General features: G+C 46.4%; 1 protein-coding gene across 3 annotated transcripts in view; it reads left to right on the forward strand.

The window, feature by feature from the left end:
* The window catches only part of KCNH6 (potassium voltage-gated channel subfamily H member 6), a 119,323-nt gene that overhangs the window by 8,552 nt on the left and 87,154 nt on the right, over nt 1-23,617 (forward strand). For 2 of the 3 annotated variants that reach the window (XM_083407477.1, XM_083407480.1), the window contains exon 2: nt 9,363-9,593. In XM_083407477.1, coding sequence (XP_083263603.1) covers nt 9,363-9,593 — 231 coding nt within the window. Of the gene's footprint in view, nt 1-8,482; nt 8,668-9,362; nt 9,594-23,617 lie in introns of those variants that run through there. The other variant, XM_083407478.1, reaches the window with a different exon arrangement.

A 23,617-nucleotide genomic window follows, 5' to 3' on the forward strand; every position in this document is an offset into this window, starting at 1 on the left:
AGGGTCAAAACCCAACATAGGAGAAGACACATGTCTGCATATGCAAATTTAGAAATACGTGTTATAACAGCTTTCCCCAGTGGTGAAACCTTCAAAAAAAAAAAAAATGGGACTACAACTCCCATCATCCCTAACTAATGGCCATACTGGCTGGGGCTGATAGGGGTTGCAGGTTCGAAACCTCTGGAGGGGCACCAGGTTGTGGAAGGCTGCAACAAGTCTCATTGGACAGCTCAGACGGCAGAGTATGAGACTCTTAAGTTCAAGGTTGTGGGTTCAAGCCCCACGTTGGGCAAAAGATTCCTGCATTGCAGGGGGTTGGACTAGATGACCCTTGTGGTCCCTTCCAACTAGACATTTCTTGGTTCTTTATCTTTTAAACCGGGCTCGGGCTGGGCAGGACAGCCCCTTCAAACAAAGGCATGTCCTTTGTAAAGTAGGGCACGCAGCCGCTCCATCCTGAGTTGTCCCATTAGCAGCCTCTGTATCGGAGTTTTGAGAAAGACAAATAACTCGGCTCCTAATGCTACGCAGAAGCAGAGTGCATAGAAGCTGGAAAGAATTGCACTGCGGATGGATAAATTCAGTACGTGTAATCAGAAATTAATTAAGGATTGTGCTAAGAGCCATCCTCCAAATGGCCTCTCGGTGCTGAATAATTTTCTACGGCTCCAGCCAAAGCAGATGCTAACATATAAGAGGCACTCAGGCTTGGAGAGGGAAGATTGCTGTTGTTAATGGTAAGCCATTAGCTTCCTATTTGTTACATTTATGGTGTCACACCCTTCCTCCAAGGAGCTCTGGGCATGGTTCATGGTTCTTCCCCCTCTTCCAATTTTAAGCTTACAACAACCCTTGAGGTGGGTTAAGCCTGAGAGATAGTGTGACTGGCCCAATACGCTTCATGGCCCAATACACTGCACCCAACACATCTCCTGGTCCAATAAACTGTTGAACTGCACCATGCTGCTGGGTGCACAACATTCATTTTGATTTTACGGCTGACAAAATCAGTTGTTGTTGTTGTTTAGTTGTTTAGTCGTGTCCGACTCTTTGTGACCCCATGGACCAGAGCACGCCAAGCACCTCTGTCTTCCACTGCCTCCCACAGTTTGGTCAAATTATATGCCTGTTGTCTTTGTCCATGGAGTTTTCTTGGCAGGGATACTGGAGTGGCTTGCCGGTTCCTCCTCCAGGTGGATCACGTTTGGTCAAAACTCTCCACTATGACCTGTTCATCTTGGGTGCCCTGCACGGCATAGCTCATAGCTTCTCTGAGTTATTCAAGCCCCTTCGCCACGGCAAGGCAGTGATCCACGAAGGGGTCAAAATCGGCAGGGAGGCCCAAAATTTTTTTGCTTTGGTCCAGATGAGTATCCCAGGCTGAGAATTCAAGTTGTACCCCCCCCCCGGCACCTGTACAGGGTTTCCCCGCATCCTTCCCCCCCCCATCTTGATTTTATGTTGTTCATTTATTATTGCAACCGTATCCCACCTATACTCCAAGGAGTCCAAGGTGGTACATTTAGACATTTCCATTACACTTTTATTACATCGGAAATCATGTTCAAAAACATCCAGCTTCTTTTAAGTAGAGAATAGGCCTTTGAATACCTATGGTGTTGGCCTGGCAGAGGTGATTTGTTGCCATAGCAGCTAATGGTCAGAAATGTTGTTTGGAAGCAGTGCTGCCGGCATAACATACACAACATTGTTATGTAGTGTAATGATTTGAAAATCCCTCTTGCGTGGAGCCAAAAACCACTCATTAATTTGCTGCAAAAACTGGTGGAACCTATGAAATAGAAGGGGTGGGGGTCATTCCGCTGTAGACTTCAGAATGCCAGGATACCCACATTTGTGCATAAATGAGTCTCTTTAGCATCCCTTTCCATAGGTCTCTTCTGTGTGTGTTTTTTTAGTTAGGGAAGTCTTTAGCTAGCTGTTTGCTGCTTCAACAGGGTCCTCCCTTTGTACAAAGTACCCTTTCACCACCATTCCCATCACTCAAGTTCTCAGTTGTGTGCTATAGTTTTATAAGCTGGGGGAAAGTGAAATGATGTGGCCACATGCTGTCTGGAGTCTTAATATTGTTCTGGATGGGGAGGGGAAGGATTTTGATTAATTGGGATATGGATGAAACTACAAGCGGCAGAACTGTGCCAGACAAGGAATCCCTGTGCCAGACTGTTGTAGTGTTAAGAAATATAGTCTATTCATGTGTTTACACTTCCAGTCTGCTTTGAGGGAGTCCAGATCTTACATCAAGAGGGGCTTGTACCCCACAGCAGTGTAGCCAGCCTTCAGCCAGCCTGCCCAAGATGGATGCCAGTCTTTCTTCTTCCCAGAACATTCTGCTTAAAAACTCTCTTTTCCTGTCACCTCACACCCAGCTACCCTGGCAACCTTCCGAACCCCATCCTCGGTTCACACCTCAGGGCAGTGGGTGGGGGGGGAGAGAACAGTTATTTTTCATTGTCAGTGGCTCTCAATGTATTGTTTCTTAATGGCCCTAGATTGGCCAGGTCCTTTTGCATAGGCTAGCTCAGGAATTCCTCTTCAGCTTGTATTTCTCCCATCACATCCCCAAATCCTACTATTTATTCATTTATAGTGGTTAGGGGAGCCCCCCCCCCCATCTATAACAATATGCTTTGTATGCACAAGTACTTTTGCCCTGTTTGCCTTGTTTGTCGTCCTGCTCCCTTGAGGTTCACAGAGAGAGCCCAAGTTCCAGGACTATCGGAGAAGAAGGGAAAGTTCTCACTTTCCACTCCCCTCATGCAATACAGAACTTTATAAGTCAGAGGTTTGTAACCTTTTTGAGTCCACGGCTCCCTTGACCAACAACATTCTTTCTGTGGCACCCCTGTGAGGCTCAGGAGCCCAGTTATGTCACCCCTTGCCTGCAGAGCTGGCAGCCTCTCACCCTTTTTTGAACACCCTTCCTTGTGGAGTGTTCCATCAGCCTCCTCTCCTCTCCCCTCTCCTTGGGAGTCCTCCTGGCAGCCTCTGCTGCAACAAACAACTGTGCAAGCCTTTGGGAGGCAGAGATGCTTTGGGAGGCAAGAGGGACAGAGGCCAGTGTTACCCATGACACCCCTGACCATCATTCAAGGCACCCCAGTGTGCCATGGCACACTGGTTGAGAACCACTGGTATAAGGTTCTCCAAGTCCCCACCCCCTCTACCCACACAATAGTTATCTTATTTTTTATTTTTATTTTTAAAAAACCCAAATGCTTACACTTTTCTTCACAGGGAAGATGCTCCTGTTGCACCATTAGTTGCTCTTATCTGCACATTTCCCAACTTTCTCATGAATGAGACAGGGGGAGCAAAACTGAACATAATCTGCGTCGATATTCTCCATCTTGGTGGTCGGGCAAATGGTACCATCCACAATATTGATGTTATGTACTGAGTTGAATAGGATCCAAAATGCAGCAGTCTGATTGGTCCTAGAACAATAGGATCCAAAATGCAGAAGTCTGATTGGTCCTAGAACAATGCAGCAGTATGATTGGTCTGCAGGAGCCACCCAATCCAGCTCCAGATGAAAGTGAATCCACAACCTGATTGGCCTACAGGAGAATTCTGGAATTAGCCAATCACATGCAGCCCATTGTGTAAATAATGTATATAAAGCAGATACTTTGGGGAAACTTTCATTCCTCCTCACCACTATGAGCTGAATAAAGAGCATGAAATCCACTCTCGACTCCGAGTATATTTCAATTGGCTTCCTTGCTGGTCTTGGCAGATGATTTACGACAACATTGATTGAAATAGCACTAGTTTCAGTACAGATCCTTGGGGACCCCACTGCTTATTTGCCTCCATTGCATTCTTACATTTATCCTATTTCCTGTTCTTTAACCAGTTCCTGATCCATAAGTGGACCTGTCTTCTTATTTCATGGCTGTTAATCAGGAGGACTTTGCCAAATGATTTTTGGAAGCTCGGGTTTACTGTTGTTTAATGCATCACCCTTACCCACACGCTTATTGACATTCTCAAGGAACGACACAAGATTGGTGAAGCCTCCCTCTGGCAAACTCATTGATTCCTCCTTGGGCGAAGCTGTTCTTCTAAAATGCTAAATATTTTCCACCTCTTTACCCCCAAACAGACATTGAGTTAGCTGACTGCCTTTTTTTTTTTAAAGACTGGCGTTGTGTTGGCTTTCTTCCAACGCTCTAGAAAGGAAGGACAATCTTAGTGACATGCTTCATATTTTTCTTAGGAGAGGAGCAATTTCACATTTTAGTTCTCTGAGAAGTGCTGCGTGTATATGCCATCGGGAGCTGGTGATTTGTTTGTTTTAATTTGGCAGTTAGCCCTAGAACTTTATCTCCCATTGCTTCTTTTTGGTTCAGTTCTCTGAACACCCTTCTGGAAAAAGTGATTTAGAAATGGGAATCTGTCCAATATTTTTCACAGTAAAGATAGATGTGAGCTTCTCTGCAATCGCTGTATCCTCCTTTCTTTGTCTGGTGCTCTGACACATTCTCTGGTTTCTTCTTCTTTTTGAAATAATTTTTATTAGGTTTTCCATTTAACAATCCAATCTTATCACATTAGTTAATCCAAATTATACCAATACATATCATAAAATCCAAATATTCTGCCGAATTTTTCAAATTTTTGTTGGGGGTACCCATGCTTCGAGGTTCAGTAAGGGTCCAATCATCTCATATTTCTGCTGCTTTGATGTTCACAAGCCCCATCTTCCAATCTTCTTGTTGTTATCGTTTTTCTTCTTAATAACCTCTGAGTTGAAGCAAGCATTATTATGTTTCTGTGTGGACTTTCACACTGATCCAAAAGTCCTATTCGGGCGGCAGGCACCATTTCGACAGTTCCGATGAAATAAAGTCTAAGCGTCTGCTCATTAATTTTCCCAGACCAGTTGCTCCATTCCCTGGCTTCTTATGTATTGAAATAGCTACTTATTCTTCATCTTAATTTTTTACCAATCAAAGAGCATATTGCTAAAGGCCAACAATTATTTCAATATATCAGAAACAGGCTTCTTTCCACTTGCCTCATCACCTCGTATATGTTTTGCAAACTTCTTCTTGTCCTTCTTGCCCATTTTTAAGGGTATCTCCCTTTCAACTTCACTTTAATCCGGAGCTTTCCAAACGGTGCGTCGCGACACATTAGTGTGTCAGTTGCCTTGTGTCGGTGTGTTGCACAAATCCTCCCCGCACTCTTAAAGGAGGTTAGTTTAACCTCCGGTTTGCTAGTAAAACTGAATTACTGTGTCATGAAATGATGCATGTCTAAAAAGTGTGTCACCAGCATGAAAAGTTTGGGAAGCTCTGCTTTTAACCACTGCTGCTGCTGCAGGAAGGGAGAAAATTCAGAGGCTGAAACAGGGAGCAAGGGAAGACTTCTACCTCTAGCTCTCTTTCAAATCAGAACCAGTGAAGGCGGTGAAGGTCCTGTGTGAGTGTCTGGAGGCGGTTGGAGGATGGATGGTGGCTAACAGATTGAAACTGAATTCTGACAAGACAGAAGTACTGTTTTGGGGGGACAGGAAGCAGGCAGGTGTGGAGGATTCCCTGGTCCTGAATCGGGTAACTGTGCCCCTGAAGGACCAGGTGCGCAGCCTGGGAGTCATTTTGGACTCACAGCTGTCCATGGAGGCACAGCTGTTTACCATGGCTCTTAACCACTACACCACACTGCCTCTCATGCTGTAAAGCTTGAGTGTTGCGGCAGTGGCAGAGCTACATGCTCCAGCACCCAGAGCGGCGGACATGCGGGGGGGTGTCTGGTGCACGTTCTAGGGGGCATGCCGCCCACAGGGGGTGTGACGCATGTCGCAGGGGGTGCGGCGGGTGGCTCGCATCCTGGGGGGGGGCAGCTGTGATGTTACCCCCCCAGATGGCACCCAGGGTGGCCCGCTCCCCCCGTCCCCACCTTCATCCGCCAGTGTGTTGCGGTATGTTGGCTGCTCTGCTGTGGCTAATGTCACCCCCCCCCCTTTTATCAGAGGTCAGGACCCTAGAGGAATAACAGTGAGTTCACTGTTTTCACCAACCAAAAACTCAAACTAGCGTAAAATTTGTAGTGATCTGTTATGAAACAACCCCATTGATAACAGTGGTTATCCAGACCTCATTGCTGGCTGTGAAGGGCCCCCCAAAACAGTTCAAGCTTCAGGGCCCCCCAAATCAGAGCTTGAAAGGATCTGCAGGAGGTGGCTTCAAGAAGCAGGACTGGGAGCAAGAAGAAGTTTCCATCAAATGCAAATTGCTTCCTCCTTCTTTAGCAAGATGCAGCCCTACCACCCGTCAGCTGATGGGCATTTGCGAGTGCACCTGGTTCCAGTAAAAGAGCAACTGGGAGCGCCTGTTAAACTCCTGGTAATTCCTTTGAAGCCACATCCTTACCTGCTCCACATCTGACATCATGTATGACGTCAGGTGGGTGGGAAGGGACTTCCCCAAAACAGCCTGGGGGAACACATGTACCCCTACATAAGCTGATCCCTTCATTCTTTAGAAGGTAGGATTCTTATTTTTGTTACCTAGAAAATTGATGTGACCTAAGTAACAATCTATTGGTGTATGTGTTGCATTTCATAGCACCGTGGTCACTGAGCTGATTTGGTTTGGCAACACTGACGTGTCCCACCAGGTTGAGGGCATCATTTAGGATTAAGTCTAGGGTTGCCTCTCCTCTGGCAAGTTCCATGACCTAATAATCTAAAGCAAAGTCATTGATTGTACCAAAAATAAAACGTTGCCTCTTTGTTGAGACCTGGCTGTACCTTAAAAGCAAAACGGGCAGGAAACAGAAAAGCAGCTTTTCCTGTAAAGATCAGAATGACGAGGTTATTCAAGGCATGAAACACAATTATGATGAAAAGCACATGGTCACGGCGGAGAGCTAAATTTCACTTCAGCAATACAAATGTTAAAAACTATTTCTTTTCCCAGTTCCCAAGGCAAGGCTGTGTCTTAAAACAATATTAAGAGATCTAGCCTTTTGGGTGTTCTTCCATTTATTTGAAGTCTTTTGTCAGCTGCTGCAGCAGAGCTACCCTTGTTTAGCCTGAAAGAATTGTCTTTGGTTTCAATGTTTAGGGAAGTTTTTAATGTTTGGTGTTTTATCGTGTTTTAATATTCTGTTGGGAGCTGCCCAGAGTGGCTGGGGAAACCCAGCCAGATGGGCGGGAAATACATACATACACATACATACATACATACATACATACCTTGGCCCACTACAGATTGGTGTACCAGACAGTCACATGTTTATTTCACTTGACATCTCCTTAGGTAATGGTCCAGTCATGGCCGACTCTGGGGTGGTGGTGCTCATCTCGCTTTATTGGGCGAGGGAGCCAGCGTACAACTTCTGGGTCATGTGGCCAGCATGACTAAGCCGCTTCTGGCAAACCAGAGCAGCGCACGGAAATGCCGCTTACCTTCCTGCCAGAGCGGTACCTATTTATCTACTTGCACTTTGACGTGCTTTCGAACTGCTAGGTTGGCAGGAGCAGGGACCGAGCAACGGGAGCTCACCCCATCGCGGGGATTCGAACCGCCGACCTTCTGATTGGCAAGTCCTAGGCTCTGTGGTTTAACCCACAGCGCCACCCGCTTCCCTGACATCTCCTTAGCTGATCCTTATGAATAATTGTCCATGAGGAAAACATAGCCCATTGCTACAACACTTTGGCTGCACACACACACACCAGGCATTTAAAGCAAACAGGCACCCCTAGAATCCTGGGTTGGCTCCTGCCAACCTAGCAGTTCAAAAGCACGTCAAAAGTGCAAGCAGATAAATAGGTACCGCTCCGTCGGGAAGGTAAACGGCGTTTCCGTGCGCTGCTCTGGTTCGCCAGAAGCGGCTTAGTCATGCTGGCCACATGACCCGGAAAAACAAACACCGGCTCCCTCGGCCTATAGAGTGAGATGAGTGCGCAACTCCAGAGTCGTCTGCGACTGGACCTAACGGTCAAGGGTACCTTTACCTTTACCTTATGCCATTGCCTCACTGAAAGGATTGACAACTTCTTTAGAAATACATCTTATTTAGAAAGAAAGCCATATACCACATGCCATTTTGAATTTATTTTTTTGGAGTACTCCCTACCATTGCAACCAAAACAACACTAAACACATAAAAACTTTTAACATGTGAGGAACACTCCCCCCCCCCCCCCCAATCACATGCATCTACCACCAGAGCAGGTAATTCTGAGTAATATAATGAGAAGAGGGGCACAGGAAAGAGATGGCTGGTTCTTATTGCTACCATTCTTGCCTTAAGTTCAGAAAATCATGAGGAAACCTGTCTGTCTAACAACATGGGTCAAGCTCTACATAATCAGTTTCCTGTATGCAACGTGCCTCTCTGTTGTCTGTCATAGAATCATAGAGTTAGAAGGGACTGCAGAATCATAGAGTTGGAAGGGAATCACCACCTGAGGCCCTTCTTTGCGTGCCTCTTTGTGTGTCTCCTCCATGAGAGGTCCAGAGGGTGACAACAGGAGAACAGGCCTTTTCTGAGGTGGCTCCTCGTTTTTGTACTGCTCTCCAGAGGGAGACTCGCCTGAACCACCAATATATATCTTTAGGCACCAGACAAAAAGCTTTCCTCTATTACCAGGCCTTGGACACTTAATTAACTCTGGCCTTTTAGGTGCGATGTTTTAAATGTATTTCTTTCCCCCTTCGTTTTATTTTATATATGTGGGGTTTTTGTTTGTATGCATGTGTCGCTTTGTGTTGTCTTGGGCCAGAGAAAGTGACCGATAAATGTAATAAATACATAAGAAAATAAAAGAGAAATTTCCATGCTCTGAATTGGCACCAGCAGCCTCTAGATCCATCTTTTGCATTGCCCAGTCGATGGCTTCATGGTAACTGAAATATACTCAGAGTCCTGTAGTGATTTCATGCTCTTTATTGCAGCTTGTAAAACAGTGATTGAATTGCCCCCCCTCCCAAACCTCATAATGTAATGTAATAATGTAAATATACATTATTTACACAATGAGTCCCGTCTGATTGGCTGATTCTGCTTCCCTCCTGGAGCCTGATTGGTCTTTTCCTGCAGGCCAATCAGTTGTTGCATTCTATGATCGTACCAGCCTAATAGGTTGATTAACTTTCTCCTGGAGCCTGATTGGTCTTTTCCTGCAGGCCAATCGGTTGTTGCATTCTATGATAGTACCAGCCTAATAGGTTGATTAACTTTCTCCTGGAGCCTGATTGGTCTTTTCCTGCAAGCCAATCAGTTGTTGCATTCTAGGATCCTACTTGCCTCTTGTTCTAGGACCCAAGCTTAGTACATAACAGTAACCCTTGGCATGTCTCTCTTATTTCTACCCCAAGACCGCAAGTTCCTTATTGCCAATGCTCAGATGGAGAACTGCGCCATCATTTACTGCAACGATGGTTTCTGCGAGATGTTTGGCTACTCCCGGGTGGAGGTGATGCAGCGCCCCTGCACCTGCGACTTCCTCACCGGGCCGGACACAACGCACAACTCCATTGCGCAGCTGGGGCAGGCATTGCTGGGAACCGATGAGTGTAAACTGGAGATCCTCTACTACAGGAAAGACAGTAAGCAACTATTTTATTTATGCATTTATTTGCCAGCCAAGCGGCTGGACCTACTTCTTTTGCCTTGTGACCCCAAGTCATCTGGTTATGCTAAAGTCAGATTTAAAGGTTGCTTCTCCCAACATACCTGTGTTGTTCTTCACCTGGCATGTGTAACAGAGACTTGGTTGGATGAAGCAGATGGCTCTCCACCTCCATCCTTCTGCCTGGACACTGAGGTCCAGCTCCAAGGGCCTTCTGGCAGTTCCCTCCCTGCAAGAAGCGAGGTTAAGGGAACCAGGCAGAGGGCCTTCTCGGTAGTGGCACCTGCCCTGTGGAATGCCCTCCCATCAGATGTCAAGGAAATAAACAACGATCTGATTTTTAGAAAACATCTGAAGGCAACCCTGTTTGGGGAAGTTTTTAATGTTTGATGTTTTATTGTGTTTTTAAGATTGCATTGGGAGCTGCCCAGGGTGGCTGGGGAAACCCAGCCAGATGGGTGGGATATAAATAATAAATTATTTTTATTATTATATTATTATTATCTGCTTTCTACTGTGGCGAGCAATATGGATTCCTTCTGGCACGATTTCCTGCCATCATCCAGGAAGGTGACACCTCCGCTTGCTTGTCCACTGACCCCAGGCAGATGATGGATTGTTGCATTTCCTCAAAGATAGAAGTTCTGCTGTACAAAGGACAATGGGATGAACTAATGTGTGGATAGGCAAAAAGCGAGGAGGAAGTCAGGATTTAAGCTTCCTAATGTAGGTACCTTGCTGGTATAGTGGGTCCTACTCTATGCCAAAAGGAACGCGGGTGGCGCTGTGGGTTAAACCACAGAGCCTAGGACTTGCTGATCAGAAGGTTGGCGGTTTGAATCCCCGCAACGGGGTGAGCTCCCGTTGCTCGGTCCCTGCTCCTGCCAACCTAGCAGTTCGAAAGCATGTCAAAGTGCAAGTAGATAAATAGGTACCACTCCGGCGGGAAGGTAAACGGCGTTTCCGTGCGCTGCTCTGGTTTGCCAGAAGCGGCTTAGTCATGCTGGCCACGACCCGGAAGCTGTACACCGGCACCCTCGGCCAATAAAGTGAGATGAGTGCCGCAACCCCAGAGTCGGCCACGACTGGACCTGACGGTCAGGGGTCCCTTTACTTTTACTCTATGCCAAAGGGCAGTTTGTTGCAGTCAGATGCTATGAATTAAGTGTGCACAGTTCCTTAGGTGCAATCTGGACTCCAGACTCCCATCTCTTTCTCCCTTTATCAACTAGGAGAAATCCTGTGCAGGCTTATGCTGGGAACCCTGTGAGGGAACTGTATGTAAACCCTTGTAAATAAGGGCTGGCAGAACAACCATCTTGAACAGGCGTGCTGGCATCAGTATGGAGCCCACAAAAGCCTGTTTCTCTGTCTTCATCTCATAGAATTTTAGAACTGGAAGGGATCACGAGGGTCCAACCTCCTTCAGTGCAGGAATCTGTTTAGGGAAGTTTTTAATATTTAATGCTGTATTGTTTTTAACACTTGATTGGGAGCCGCCCAGAGTGGCTTGGGAAACTCAGCCAGATGGGCGGGTTATAAATAATAATAATAATAATAATAATAATAATAATAATAATAATAATAACAATATAATATTATTATTATTATTATTAATCTTTTGCCAATGAGAGTGGACAGTTTCTCATGACAAGAAGGCAGAAACTGTGCAACTGAAAGTAGGACGATCCCTCTGAGATGATTTAATCCAACCCATCTGCAGTATCTACAACGATGAAACTACAACTTTTTTTTTTTATTAAAAAGGAAAATTCCACAAAAGAAAGATTTTGGGGTGCCCTTTGCAGAAGGGATATTTCATTTTTAAATTTTACTTGGAATGGATTTGACTTTAAAAAAAACCAAAACAGGAAAAAAGAGTGGGACTCTTTTGCTGTCAGGCAGAATTCTGCAAACGTACCTCCGGAATGATTGATCTGTGCACCCCATCCTCTAAAAAAAAATTTTTTTTTAATTGGCTCCAAGAAAATGGGGGGAAAGTGGGGTTTTTTGTGGTAATAGCAACAGGAGGAAGGTATGGAGCTGGTTTTGACCTATAAAGCCTTAAACGGCTCAGGACCGCAATACCTCAAGGACCGCCCCTTCCCATATGAACCTACCTGAGATCATATTCTGAGGCCCTCCTTCGTGTGCCTCCTCCTTGAAAGGTCCGGAGGGTGGCAACACGAGAACGGGCCTTCTCTGCAGTGGCTCCCCGTCTGTGGAATGCTCTCCCCAGGAAAGTTCGCCTGGTGCCTTCATTGTATATCTTTAGGTGCCAGACAAAAATGTTCCTTTTTAGCCAGGCCTTTGGTAGATCTTATTGACATCCAACACCCTTTTAGAACCTGGTTCTTTTTTTTGGGGGGGGGGTTATTGGGTTATTGCTTTTGGTTTGATTTTATATGTTGTCTTGTTTGTCAACCACCCTGAGACCTCCGGGTATAGGGTGGTGTATAAATTGAATTATTATTATTATTATTATTATTATTAATAATAATTGTTATGTATTGAAGTTCTCACCCTGGGCCACTACTGTAGATAGTTTTCACTCAGGTCCACATATGCAAATAAGGAATTGAAAGTGACGTTCAGTGATTGAATAGTTACAGAAAGTTGTTACTGTTGCATTGTAGTGGAGCTCTATATAAGCAGGCTGGCTGAACACTTCAGTTCAGTTCTGTTCTGGCCTGTGAATAAACAAGAGCTGTTTGGAGAATCGCTGTGTCGTCTGATATGTTCACCACCACCACCACCACCACCACCACCAACAACAACATAATAATAATAATGGAGCTAGTGGAGGATGATGCTCAGCAGAGAACACCAAAGGAAAAGCCTGGATAGCCTGATCTGCCTCCTTTCTTGTATGTGTGTGTGGCTGCTCATCTTCCTTCCTGGCTTGGAAGGATGAAAGACAGACCCACATCCTTGCCTCTTGCCCACCTAAGCATCTGAGATCTGCACATGGTCAAAAGTGCACTTGTGATGTAGGAACTAACCAATGGGGATTATGCCCGCTTGGACACCCGCCCCGCAAAGGCACCAGGACCCCCTGGCAGAGCTATCGAAAGGGGAATAAGCAACATCTTTATTAGACTGCACTGCCATAGACACAATATAAGACACACTATGGCGTTTAACACCCCCCCCCCAAAAAAAAGTGGAAGGACTTTCATTTAACTGAATGCCATCATGGCATTAGGCACTGCCAGCAGTGACACAATACTCCTGTTTTCTTTCTGTATGTTGCATTTGGGTACAGTGAATTAATGGTGAACTTTCCCCTTGAGTATGGCCCAAGTATTCAGACTCTGCACTCCTGCTTCTGAGCAGCCCTGAGTTACGAGCCTTGCAAATAAGGCAGTTCAGTTACCAACACTTTCTGTGGAGCCTGGATTCAACCATCAGAAGACAACCAAGGAAGCGCTGTTCATATTCCGTTCAAATGTGGAGCAGGTGGCCGTCAGACGCCTTCCATCTGCTTTCTTAAGGCCGTCTATTCTGCACACTTTCATGCTCCAAATCATCACTAGGCTAGCCCGCCACGTTTGCGCGTGTAAATGGGACTGCAGCAGGGGAAGAGAGCACAGAGAAAGTAGCACAGAGAAAAAGAAAGGAGGAGGAGGTATGCTAGGTCAAACAGTGTCAAATCCAGTCATACCCAGCAAAAGAATCCAGGGATCAGAGGATGTAGCTGCAATTTTTTTTAAAAAAAAAAAATATGCTTCCTATCAGGGGAGTCACTGACAGTTAAGGCATGTGTGCCTCTTCTTTTATGGATTTGCTGAAGACAGGCAGGTGAGATTCTCCCCTCCCAGGTACGGTGCGGCAAGCTCTTCCCAGATCTGACGCTGGCCTGCTTTTCTTTGAGATGCTTCTGGCTGCGAAAGAGGAGCAACAGGTTCATCATTCAAATCGCGAAGCTCTCTCTCTCTCCTTCCTCTTTTTCTTTGCCAGACCAGAGGAGGCCTTCATGTCTATTTTTAAAACCCTTGCTCTGCTAGCATGCGGAATATAATTGTCTCCGCTCGACCCTCTGCCTGTGATTGCCCGCTCCACTGTTATAAAGTAGTGTTATTGGCAGGGGAAAGACCCTGTGTTGTTGGCAGCCAAGGTTTAATTAGACAGCCGGACCTTCAGTCCGTCTGGTCCGTGTTTCATAACGCTACCAGACCCCGTTCGGCAGTTTATTGCTCTGCGGCTTGCAAGGTTGTTTCCTTGCTTTTGCAGCCCACCGGAGACAAAACAGTGAGTGGCGGCGGCTGTTCAGAGGCAGCAGCTCGTTCCAGTGGCAAAGGGAAAACAATGGGCAGGTTGCCAAACATATCCAGAAGAGACAGGGACATGGGTAATGAGGGTTTTGGAGCAGCAGGAGGAAGCAGAACAAGAGAGGCAAATGTAGATCTACTTTTCTATGTGTGAGCGCATATATGGTATCTTGGGCTGTGGGTGGGAAGGAAGGAAGGAGGTTAGGATGGGGGATGCAGGGCCAGATGAATGTAAGGAATGGAAAGTAGGCAGTGAAGTCTAGTTGTTCTGGTCCTGGGGGGGTTACCATGCAGCGTGGTCTAAGTCCGGTCCTAGGTTGAGGGTAAGGAGGCTGTCTGTCAGGGGCGAAGTGAGGTCCAAAGCAAGGAGTTGGGCGTGGTCAGGAACAGGATACCAATGATGTTGCTCCCGCAACCTGGGACTGGGCTGACTCGCCTTTATCTCCTCTGAGGCCTAGGGCGGTCCCGGCCCACAGGTGACTTGCCTCTCCTGTCCTTAAGGCGAGCACTCCTCCTGAGAGAACTTAGTTCCCTCTGCCTCTCTGCCCTGAGCCTCTGAAGCTCAGGAGAGGCTGGAGGGTTACTGGACCCAGAGATAACCTCACTTTCCCCTGACGGGGCTAGGAGAGGAGCACCCGCAGGCAATGGGTCCTCAATCACCTCCGGAGCCAGAGCGGATTCAGCTGGTGTCTGCTCCTGAGGATCCGGCACAGGTGAGGGCCCTTCCAATTCAAGCCCCTGCCCCGGTTCAGCCGGCCCTGGAGGTGGGGACTCCTATGCAGACTGGGATTCCTCAGGTTCAGCCTCTGAATCAGATTCCCAGGCCATCACACTAGTCCTCAGTGGGGATGGTAGGGCAAAAAGGTAGGGAGAGCCAAAAAAAACCCACACCTTATAGCATGAGAAGCCAATGGGAGGCAGAGACACAAATTCTGCTTTTGCCCTCTCACTCTTCCTCTTGAGTTTTACAAGGGCAACATTAAGACTAAGGAGGCTGAGAGCAGGGGCAGATTTAGGGCTGTGCGAGTGGTATGCACACACTGGGCACTGAGCTGAGAAGGGGTCGCCATCTCTAAGCCCAGAAAGCAAGGTGCCTGGCTTTTGGAAGGAGGCATGTGGGTTGTGATAGGGTCCTGGACTCCTCCTGCCTCCTTCCCAAGGCCTAGTTAGCGCTTCCCCAGTTCTGGGGAAAAGGAGGAGGGAGGGCTCTAGGACCTTGCTAGAGCCTGACTGCTCCTTCCTAAAGTTGGGTGCCTCCTTACCCACCTTTGGGAAGGTAGCTCAAGGGCTGGAGAGGGGGCAAATTGTTGCCTTGCACAGGATGCCATGTTGTTGTTGTTGTTTTGAGTGATACACCGCCCTTTATCCAAAGATCCCAGGGTGGTGTACAACATTAAGAACACATTTTACAGAGCCTGATAATAAAAGCATAATACAAAGCATATTATCAGACAGCATAATAATAATAAAAAATGTAGCAAAGGCAGCAAGGTCCTTGGGCCATAGTATAACAGGCAGTGGGTGTTTATATTTCTGCTTGCTAGATCTGCTGAGCCGTTTAGGTTCATCGAACTGACAGAACATCTTCTTAGCATGCATGTGATGCTAAAACAGGGGCAATAGTTTGTTGGTACAGAGAGAAGCCTGCAGCCTCCCTTGGCTACAAGTTGCCCAGACTGAGGGGACGGCTGTGGATCTGTGAACTTTATAGGGTACCCAAGTCCGCCACTGCTGAGAGATCCAGTTCTACCCCTTAGACTGGTTAGAAGCGAGGAAGTGGGCAAGCGGAAGCTGGCAGAGGCCAGGTCAAGCGTGGTGGCGCAGTGCTCTACTTGCTGTAATGGACTAGCTGCCACTGGGAAAAGGTTTCGCAGAGGCAGATGTTGATCATTTCAGCCCCAAGCAGGGAGCAGTGTGCTCCAATCTGAATTCCAGGCAGCTAGTCCTCAACGTGCTATCACCCACTGCCACTGGATGTGGGTGTCCACGGCAGCTCTTTTAGACTTGGCCACCCAGGATATGCCTTCCTAAATCTGAGAGCACAGAAGAAAACCAGTGGTTCCTGCGTGCGACTGAGACAGAAGTGCTAATCCAGACTTCACGGGGATCAGTCAAAAGTTAATTTCCTTACAAGAGGCTTGACAGCTGGGCTTGACAATGACAGAGCATAGCAGCTCTGAGGTTAATTACAAGCTAAGTCACTTCAGCCAGAGAGCATGGAAGAGCAATGCGGCTGAGAGGAACGGCTGCTTCTGCTCCCCCAGAAAACACTAGAATAGTCGTCCCTAAACTCTTGTAGGTCTTATTTTATCATCTGACCCCCAAAATACCACCACCACCCTCCCAGTTGTCAAGAGACACAAGAATGCAACTCCCTCCCCCCCTCTGCTGCTAATGCGAGCTCGTCCCAAGCTGTTTCTGCAGTCCTTCAGTGGGCCTGAAAACAGCTAAGGTGGAAGCAACAAGCACTCTTCATTTTTATTGTTTCGTAAGTGCCACTTCCCTGAGCAGCAGGAAGCTCCAGAGGCAGACGGCAACAGGCTCTCTTCACTGTGAGATGAGAGTCACGGAAATGGGCGACATTTCTGCTATAACTGTTTTTGTTTTGTTTACAGACGTATCTGTTGAGCATGGAATGGGGAGATGGTGACATTGCTAGTCTGTGAAATGGCACCCGTTCCCCCAAAGCACAACAACATGCATTTCCTTCCTTCCTCCCAGCGTAACCCAGACTTCTGTATCGTTTGCTAGCTACGCTACGAGTTGCATATCCCAGCCAACTAACATAACCTGGTGAACACAATGATGTCATGGCACCACATAGCCAATTAGATTTGGCCCCGTGGGGATGTCACTGGTGGCAACTGAAGCCTTTACATTTCCCTCACTCTTATTGGGGCCAGGGAAAAGGGGAGACAAGGCAACAGGCTGATACTACCTGTCTTGCATCACTGCATTGTTTTCATTGCCCACTATCCCTGTAGCTGGGGAAGCTGGAGAATTCCAATGCAAGCAAAAATGGGAGCAGAAAATGCTGCTCTCTGCAATTTACGTCAGTGGTGATGTCCCTCCCCCCCCCCCCCCCAATTTGTATTGTGTTTCTTTGCATTGACTGAATCATGTAGAATAATGTAATGATAACATAATTAATTGTGTAATTGGTTACGTAAGGTTTTACCGTAGCAGACAACAAGACAACTAATGTATATTTTGTTGGGAAACAAACTGCAGCGGAATGGAAACAGCGCTGCATGCAATGAAGCTGGAAACCAATGCCTTCTTACATCCCTTACTGTAGTGCAGCAAAAATTCCCCCCAGATACGCATGACTAATTGTGGCAGAATAGGGACCTGAGGAGGACGCAAGATTTATAGGTGTGTTAATGCTGTGAACCCCTCCAGCCTATGCTCAGGTTCTATCTATGTGTAAATAAGTATAACCTAAAAACACCACAAAAAATGAAGATCATGGCCACTGTTCCCATCTCCTCCTGGCAAATAGAAGGGGAAGAAATGGAGGCAGTGAGACATTTTACTTTCTTGGGCTCCATGATCACTGCAGATGGTGACAGCAGCCACGAAATTAAAAGACGCCTGCTTCTTGGGAGAAAAGCAATGACAAACCTAGACAGCATCGTAAAAAGTAGAGACATCACCTTGCCAACAAAGGTCCATATAGTTAAAGCTATGGTTTTCCCAGTAGTGATGTATGGAAGTGAAAGCTGGACCATAAAGAAGGCTGATCGCTGAAGAATTGATGCTTTTGAATTATGGTGCTGGAGGAGACTCTTGAGAGTCCCATGGACTGCAAGAAGATCAAACCGATCCATTCTTAAGGAAATCAGCCCTGAGTGCTCACTGGAAGGACAGATCCTGAAGCTGAGGCTCCAGTACTTTGGCCACCTCATGAGAAGAGAAGACTCCCTGGAAAAGACCCTGATGTTGGGAAAGATGGAGGGCACAAGGAGAAGGGGACGACAGAGGACGAGATGGTTGGACAGTGTTCTCAAAGCTACCAGCATGAGTTTGACCCAACTGTGGGAGGCAGTGGAAGACAGAAGTGGCTGGTGTGCTCTGGTCCATGGGGTCACGAAGAGTCGGACACAACTAAATGACTAAACAACAACAACAACAAACCACAGTCTCCGTTGCCCTTCATTCCAAGGAAACTAACCCCCGGGTGCATGGTCTGGAGTCTCTTGCCCCTCAGAAATAGGAGTGTGCACAGCATAACATTTTGGGGAGTTGACATTCTGCAGGAAAGCCCTTCTTCTTTCATGCATTGTCACTGGGATCTGAGGCTCATAGCTCTCAGCAAGTTAACTCCAATAGTACTGTAATGCTCTTCCAGTGAGAACTGGAATCTGTTTAATAAAAGGTTCCCTTTGCTACTTATCTTTTTTTCTTTCGTCTGACATCCTAATCATTAAGCAAAAGAGGCAGCTCTGACATTTTAAAGGCAGGCCCATGGGAACAATTTCTGAACTGATCTATCTATCCATTAACACGAAACAGTGTTTGCATTCTGGGCTTTCAGTCCTGCTCCACTTGGGGATTCTGTCACAGAAAACACACTCCAGACCCTGGTGAAGATTCCTCCAGCACAGCAAACTGTTCTTTTGCACACACAGAGAGAGAGAAGCAAGCAAAAATCAGCTGATGGATGTCTGGAGTAAAGCTGATCATAGCCTATATAAATCAGACAGGCAAGTGGCTATGTAATGAAAATCCCCAACATTTCGAGACCAGTGAAAACCAATTTCTGCAAATGCACTATGAACAAAACAGATCACACAGATTATGCAAAATGTTGCATGAGTATAAATACTGATTTCATTTGGCACCAGCAGTTAATAGTTTGAAACAGTGCCACCTATGCTAGGTCAGATGGTCTAAAATAATTGCAAAATAATGGAGAGGATAGAGGAATGGAACACTGTTAAACAGTAAGTGGGTACAGTAGGATTCACAAGGAGGGGGAGTTGCAAAATGAGGAACCTAAGACAGTTGAGCCATGGGAACTCTCAGGCTCACTGGTCTGAGTTGTTGTTGTTGTTGTTCGTGTTGCTTTCAGAACATTCAGCTTGTATTTGTGATCAAACACACTAGAATGCTTTAAGTATAAAAACTGGGGTTCTGGAAATAAGGGGAATATTGGCAGAAACCAAAATCCAAGTGCAATTGCAATCATTTGTTAAAGACCCGAAAAAGGGAGTACAGTACTGTATTAGCCTTGAAAGTTTTACTCCTATGGATATTCCTGGTCAGCAGCTATCAACAGATGGAGTGCCCTACGCAAGAAGCAGGCTAGGTAAACGTAAAGGGACCCCTGACCATTAGGTCCAGTCATGGCCGACTCTGGGGTTGCGGCGCTCATCTTGCTTTACTGGCCGAGGGAGCCGGCATACAGCTTCCGGGTCATGTGGCCAGCATGACTAAGCTGCTTCTGACAAACCAGAGCAGCACACAGAAACGCCGTTTACCTTCCCGCCAGAACGGTACCTGTTTATCTACTTGCACTTTGACGTGCTTTCGAACTGCTAGGTTGGCAGGAGCAGGGACCGAGCAATGGGAGCTCACCCCGTTGCGGGGATTCGAACCGCCGACCTTCTGATCGGCAAGTCCTAGGCTCTGTGGTTTAACCCAAAGCGCCACCCAGAAAGAGAATCAGTGCTTATAAAGATGTTCCACTAAATATGTTTAGGGCTCCTTTCAAAATCTACAGCCAATCATGGCTTCCTGACAAGTGTGCTTGCAAGAAAGGAGGTTGGTTTTGTTTCCATTTTTATGTGTGCATTTAAAGCATCGTGGCTCATCTTCATCATGTGAAGTTATGGAATGTAGAGAGGGAACTTGTGAGGATGGTGTAAGGAATGATCATGTTCAAAATATGTATCACCGATAACACAGCTGTTTTGCCAGTGACCCGAGTTTGCAGAGAAGCTGCCACATTCCTGCTCCACACATTTTGAATGATATCTTTGGCTGCTTCCAGATAGGCGGCTCTCAACACTACCCAATCTTCTGCTGTTTGCCACAAGCGGAATTCCCACACTGCAGGGCGGATTGTGCTAATCTGCTTGTTCTGTTAACTTGTTGCTCCGTGGCTTGGGAAACAGAAAAAGTACAATTCACCTGAGCAGCCAACATGAGCACCCGCTTTTAAAAAATCACCCCTCCTCCATGTCTTCTCCTTTTTCGGAAGCAATGATTTAGTTAGCATGTTAGCATGTGTTTATTGAAGGGTAGTTGCTGGTTACAAAGCTTTTGAAATAAATAAATTGATTTAGTTGCACTCCAAAATATTTTAAAAAGGGGAGGTATTCCTTCTCTCTCCCTATCTGTTGGCAGCAGTTCTTTTCTGCCTCTTTCCAGCAAATATGAGGAAGGGAAGAGCATGGATTCTCAGAATCCCATTTAAAGCATTCAGTGGTATTTACTGCAGCATTAGTGTTTGTCAGGGTTGCAGCAGGCTAGAGAGGTACACAATTCTCTCTCTCTCTCTCTCTCTCTCTCTCTCTCTCTCTCTCTGTGTGTGTGTGTGTGTGTGTGTGTGTGTGTAAGCCCCTCTGGGTGAGTGAAAACTGTACTGGGAAGCAAGTGACCTTGAGCTTGAGTTTAATTCAGCCTATCCCTCTATCACTTCCAAGTCAAATGAATAAGCAGAGGCAGCATCACTGAAGATGACAAGCTGTGTGTCAATTCTGCCCCCACCGCACCTCTCCTCTCTCTCACACCCTCTCCTGGGATTAAAATCAGTTTTAACAAGCTGCTTCCTTCTTCCCCATTTCTCCCAAAGAATCCACTGATTAGTTCTGTAAGTTGTTGCAAGAAGTTGCTCTCTCACCCTTTCCCTTCATTTCCTTTCCTCTGTGTTTTCAATTTTAATTTGTTGCAATCTCACTTTTGTGTAACAGCACCCATTTAATTTTTATTTTTTTTTAAGGAGGAGAAGGGGGGGAAACTAGGATGCTAAAAATGGCACTTGCCAGAACCACAGCCTTGACACAGCAGGCAGGCGCAGGCCAGGCAGCAGGATAGAAGTGGAGTCGCCAGCTGAAAGCAGCGAAAGGGAAGGGCTTAAACCAACAATTATGTTCCTGAAAGATTGCACCGCTGCCTGATGAAAATTCTTCCTATTTCTCTTTCTCCCTCTCTCACCTAAATTGGAGAAAGAATGGTGCATATTGACTAATTTGTTAAAAAGTCTCTAGGGCTAAATGGCATTGAGGAAACTGGCTCAATGTCCCCAAACACTGCTGCACATGTAAAATGGCCTCTTTGAAAAAAGACTGAAGGGTAGCGTTGGGGCTAACAGCCCCTGTGTATAAGTTACTGTTTGGTTCTTGTAAACACAAGGGCAATGATTCGGTGGTGAGAGTACAGGCACTATCTTGGCCACATAACTTATTTTTATGAAACTGCTTGTTCCCTGAGTTGGTGAGGCTCATTTGATAACAAGAAAGAGAGACTGTAGTGTCATCGGCCTAGTAGTCTTGTGGAATAGAGATTTGGCAAGTGCCTTCTTGTTTCAGCTTTTAAACAGTGGGATAACTGTTATGTACTGAAGTTCTCACCCTGGGCCAGCAGGGGGATACTGTAGATAGTTTTCACTCTGGTCCACATATGCAAATAAGAGATTGAAAGCGACGTTCAGTGATTGGATAGTTACAGAAAATGGTTACTGTTGCGTTGTAGTGGAGCTCTATTTAAGCAGGCTGGCTGAACCCTTCAGTTCAGTTCTGTTCTGGCCTGTGAATAAACAAGAGCTGTCTGAAGAATCGCTGTGTCGTCACCCACAACTTAACAATAACCAGCCTCATATAGGCAATATGCTTAAGTCCCATTAACACATGAAGGGGTTAATACCATAGAGGAAGCTGTCCAGCTAGGCTTAGCTATGTCACTTCCCCTCACTTCCTTGGGAGGAAATAGATAATCAAGCCTACCTCAGAAGCTCAGCATGTGAAGAGGTCCAAGCTGGTTGCTCCAGCTCAGCTGCACGGCCTTCGCAAGCTACTCTTCAGTTCCTATACCGATAATCTAGGAACTTTCACCACTTTGTAACTACGCTAAGTTTTACTGCCTGTGCAACATTTCTGAAGCACGCAAACCTGACCTTTGGAGAGTTTGTAAGTAAACCATTTTTAAGATTCGCAAATGTGTGGTCTTTTCCTAGGCTAGGAGGAAAGGGAAATGTAAAGGTAAAGGGACCCCTGACCATTAGGCCCAGTCGTGACCGACTCTGGGGTTGCGGCGCTCATCTCGCTTTATTGGCTGAGGGAGCCGGCATACAGCTTCCGGGTCATGTGGCCAGCATGACTAAGCCGCTTCTGGCGAATCAGAGCAGCGCACGGAAACGCCGTTTAGCTTCCCGCCGGAGCGGTACCTATTTATCTACTTGCACTTGGACGTGCTTTTGAACTGCTAGGTTGGCAGGAGCAGGGACCAAGCAATAGGAGCTCACCCCATTGCAGGGATTCAAATTGCCGACCTTCTGATCGGCAAGTCCTAGGCTATGTGGTTTAACCCACAGCGCCACCCGCGTCTCGCAACAAAAGTACTTCACCTAAATTTCTGTCCTTGGTGGCCACTAGAGGTCACCTATTGATAAGCCTGCAGCTTTTCAATAATATTTATTAGTTTTCCATTTCAGTACAAAAAACAACATTTCTTATCCTTCCATGTATTCTCTCTCGAGTCCACTTCTTCCTTCCTTCCCTCTAGATAGCTTTCTAATTACCTTTCCTGACTTCTTTGCATTTCTATTTCCTCTTATTTACTTTATCTTGCTTAATTCAACATACTATGTAATTGTATATAAGTTACAGATTCTATTTGCAAAAACCTTTAACTCAATCCTGTTAGCGTTGTCAAATTTTTACAATGTTCTTTTAAGCATATTATACATTTACTCCAGTCTCTTTCGAACAATTGGTCTTGCTGGTCTCGGATCTTCCGGGACAGTCTTGCCAGTTCTGCCATCTTAATCTGCCATTCACTTAGTGTTGGTATTTCTTGTTGTTTCTTGTTGAGCTAAAAGTATTCTTGCAGCCGTTGTGGCATAATGAAGTACGTTGTGGTCTTTTTGGGGGATTTCATCCCCAATAATGCCTAGTAAGAAGGCCTCTGGTCTTTTCGGAAATGTACTTTTAAACTTTTTTTTAGTTCATTGTATATCATATCTCAATTAGTACAAGTCTACTGCATATGATATGTGGGACGCGGGTGGCGCTGTGGGTAAAACCTCAGTGCCTAGGGCTTGCCGATCGCATGGTCGGCGGTTCAAATCTCCATGGCGGGGTGAGCTCCCGTCTTTCGGTCCCAGCTCCTGCCCACCTAGCAGTTCGAAAGCACCCTTAAGTGCAAGTAGATAAATAGGTACCACTTTCTAGCGGGAAGGTAAACGGCATTTCCGTGTGCTGTGCTGGTGCTGGCTCGCCAGAGCAGCTTCATCACGCTGGCCACGTGACCCGGAAGTGTCTCCGGACAGCGCTGGCCCCCGGCCTCTTACGGGCAGGGGTACCTTTACCTTTACCTACCACATATGATAGAATAACCCCTCATGTTCCCTACATTTCCAACATAAGATAAGCCTGCAACTTCTCAATTGTTGTTGTTGTTTAGTCGTTTAGTCGTGTCCAACTCTTTGTGACCCCATGGACCAGCGCACGCCAGGCACTCCTGTCTTCCACTGCCTCCCGCAGTATGGTCAAACAGCCTTGCCATG

The sequence above is a fragment of the Podarcis tiliguerta genome, assembly GCF_965153285.1.
Source record: "Podarcis tiliguerta genome assembly, chromosome: 13".
In the NCBI taxonomy this organism is placed as follows: Eukaryota; Metazoa; Chordata; class Lepidosauria; order Squamata; family Lacertidae; genus Podarcis; species Podarcis tiliguerta.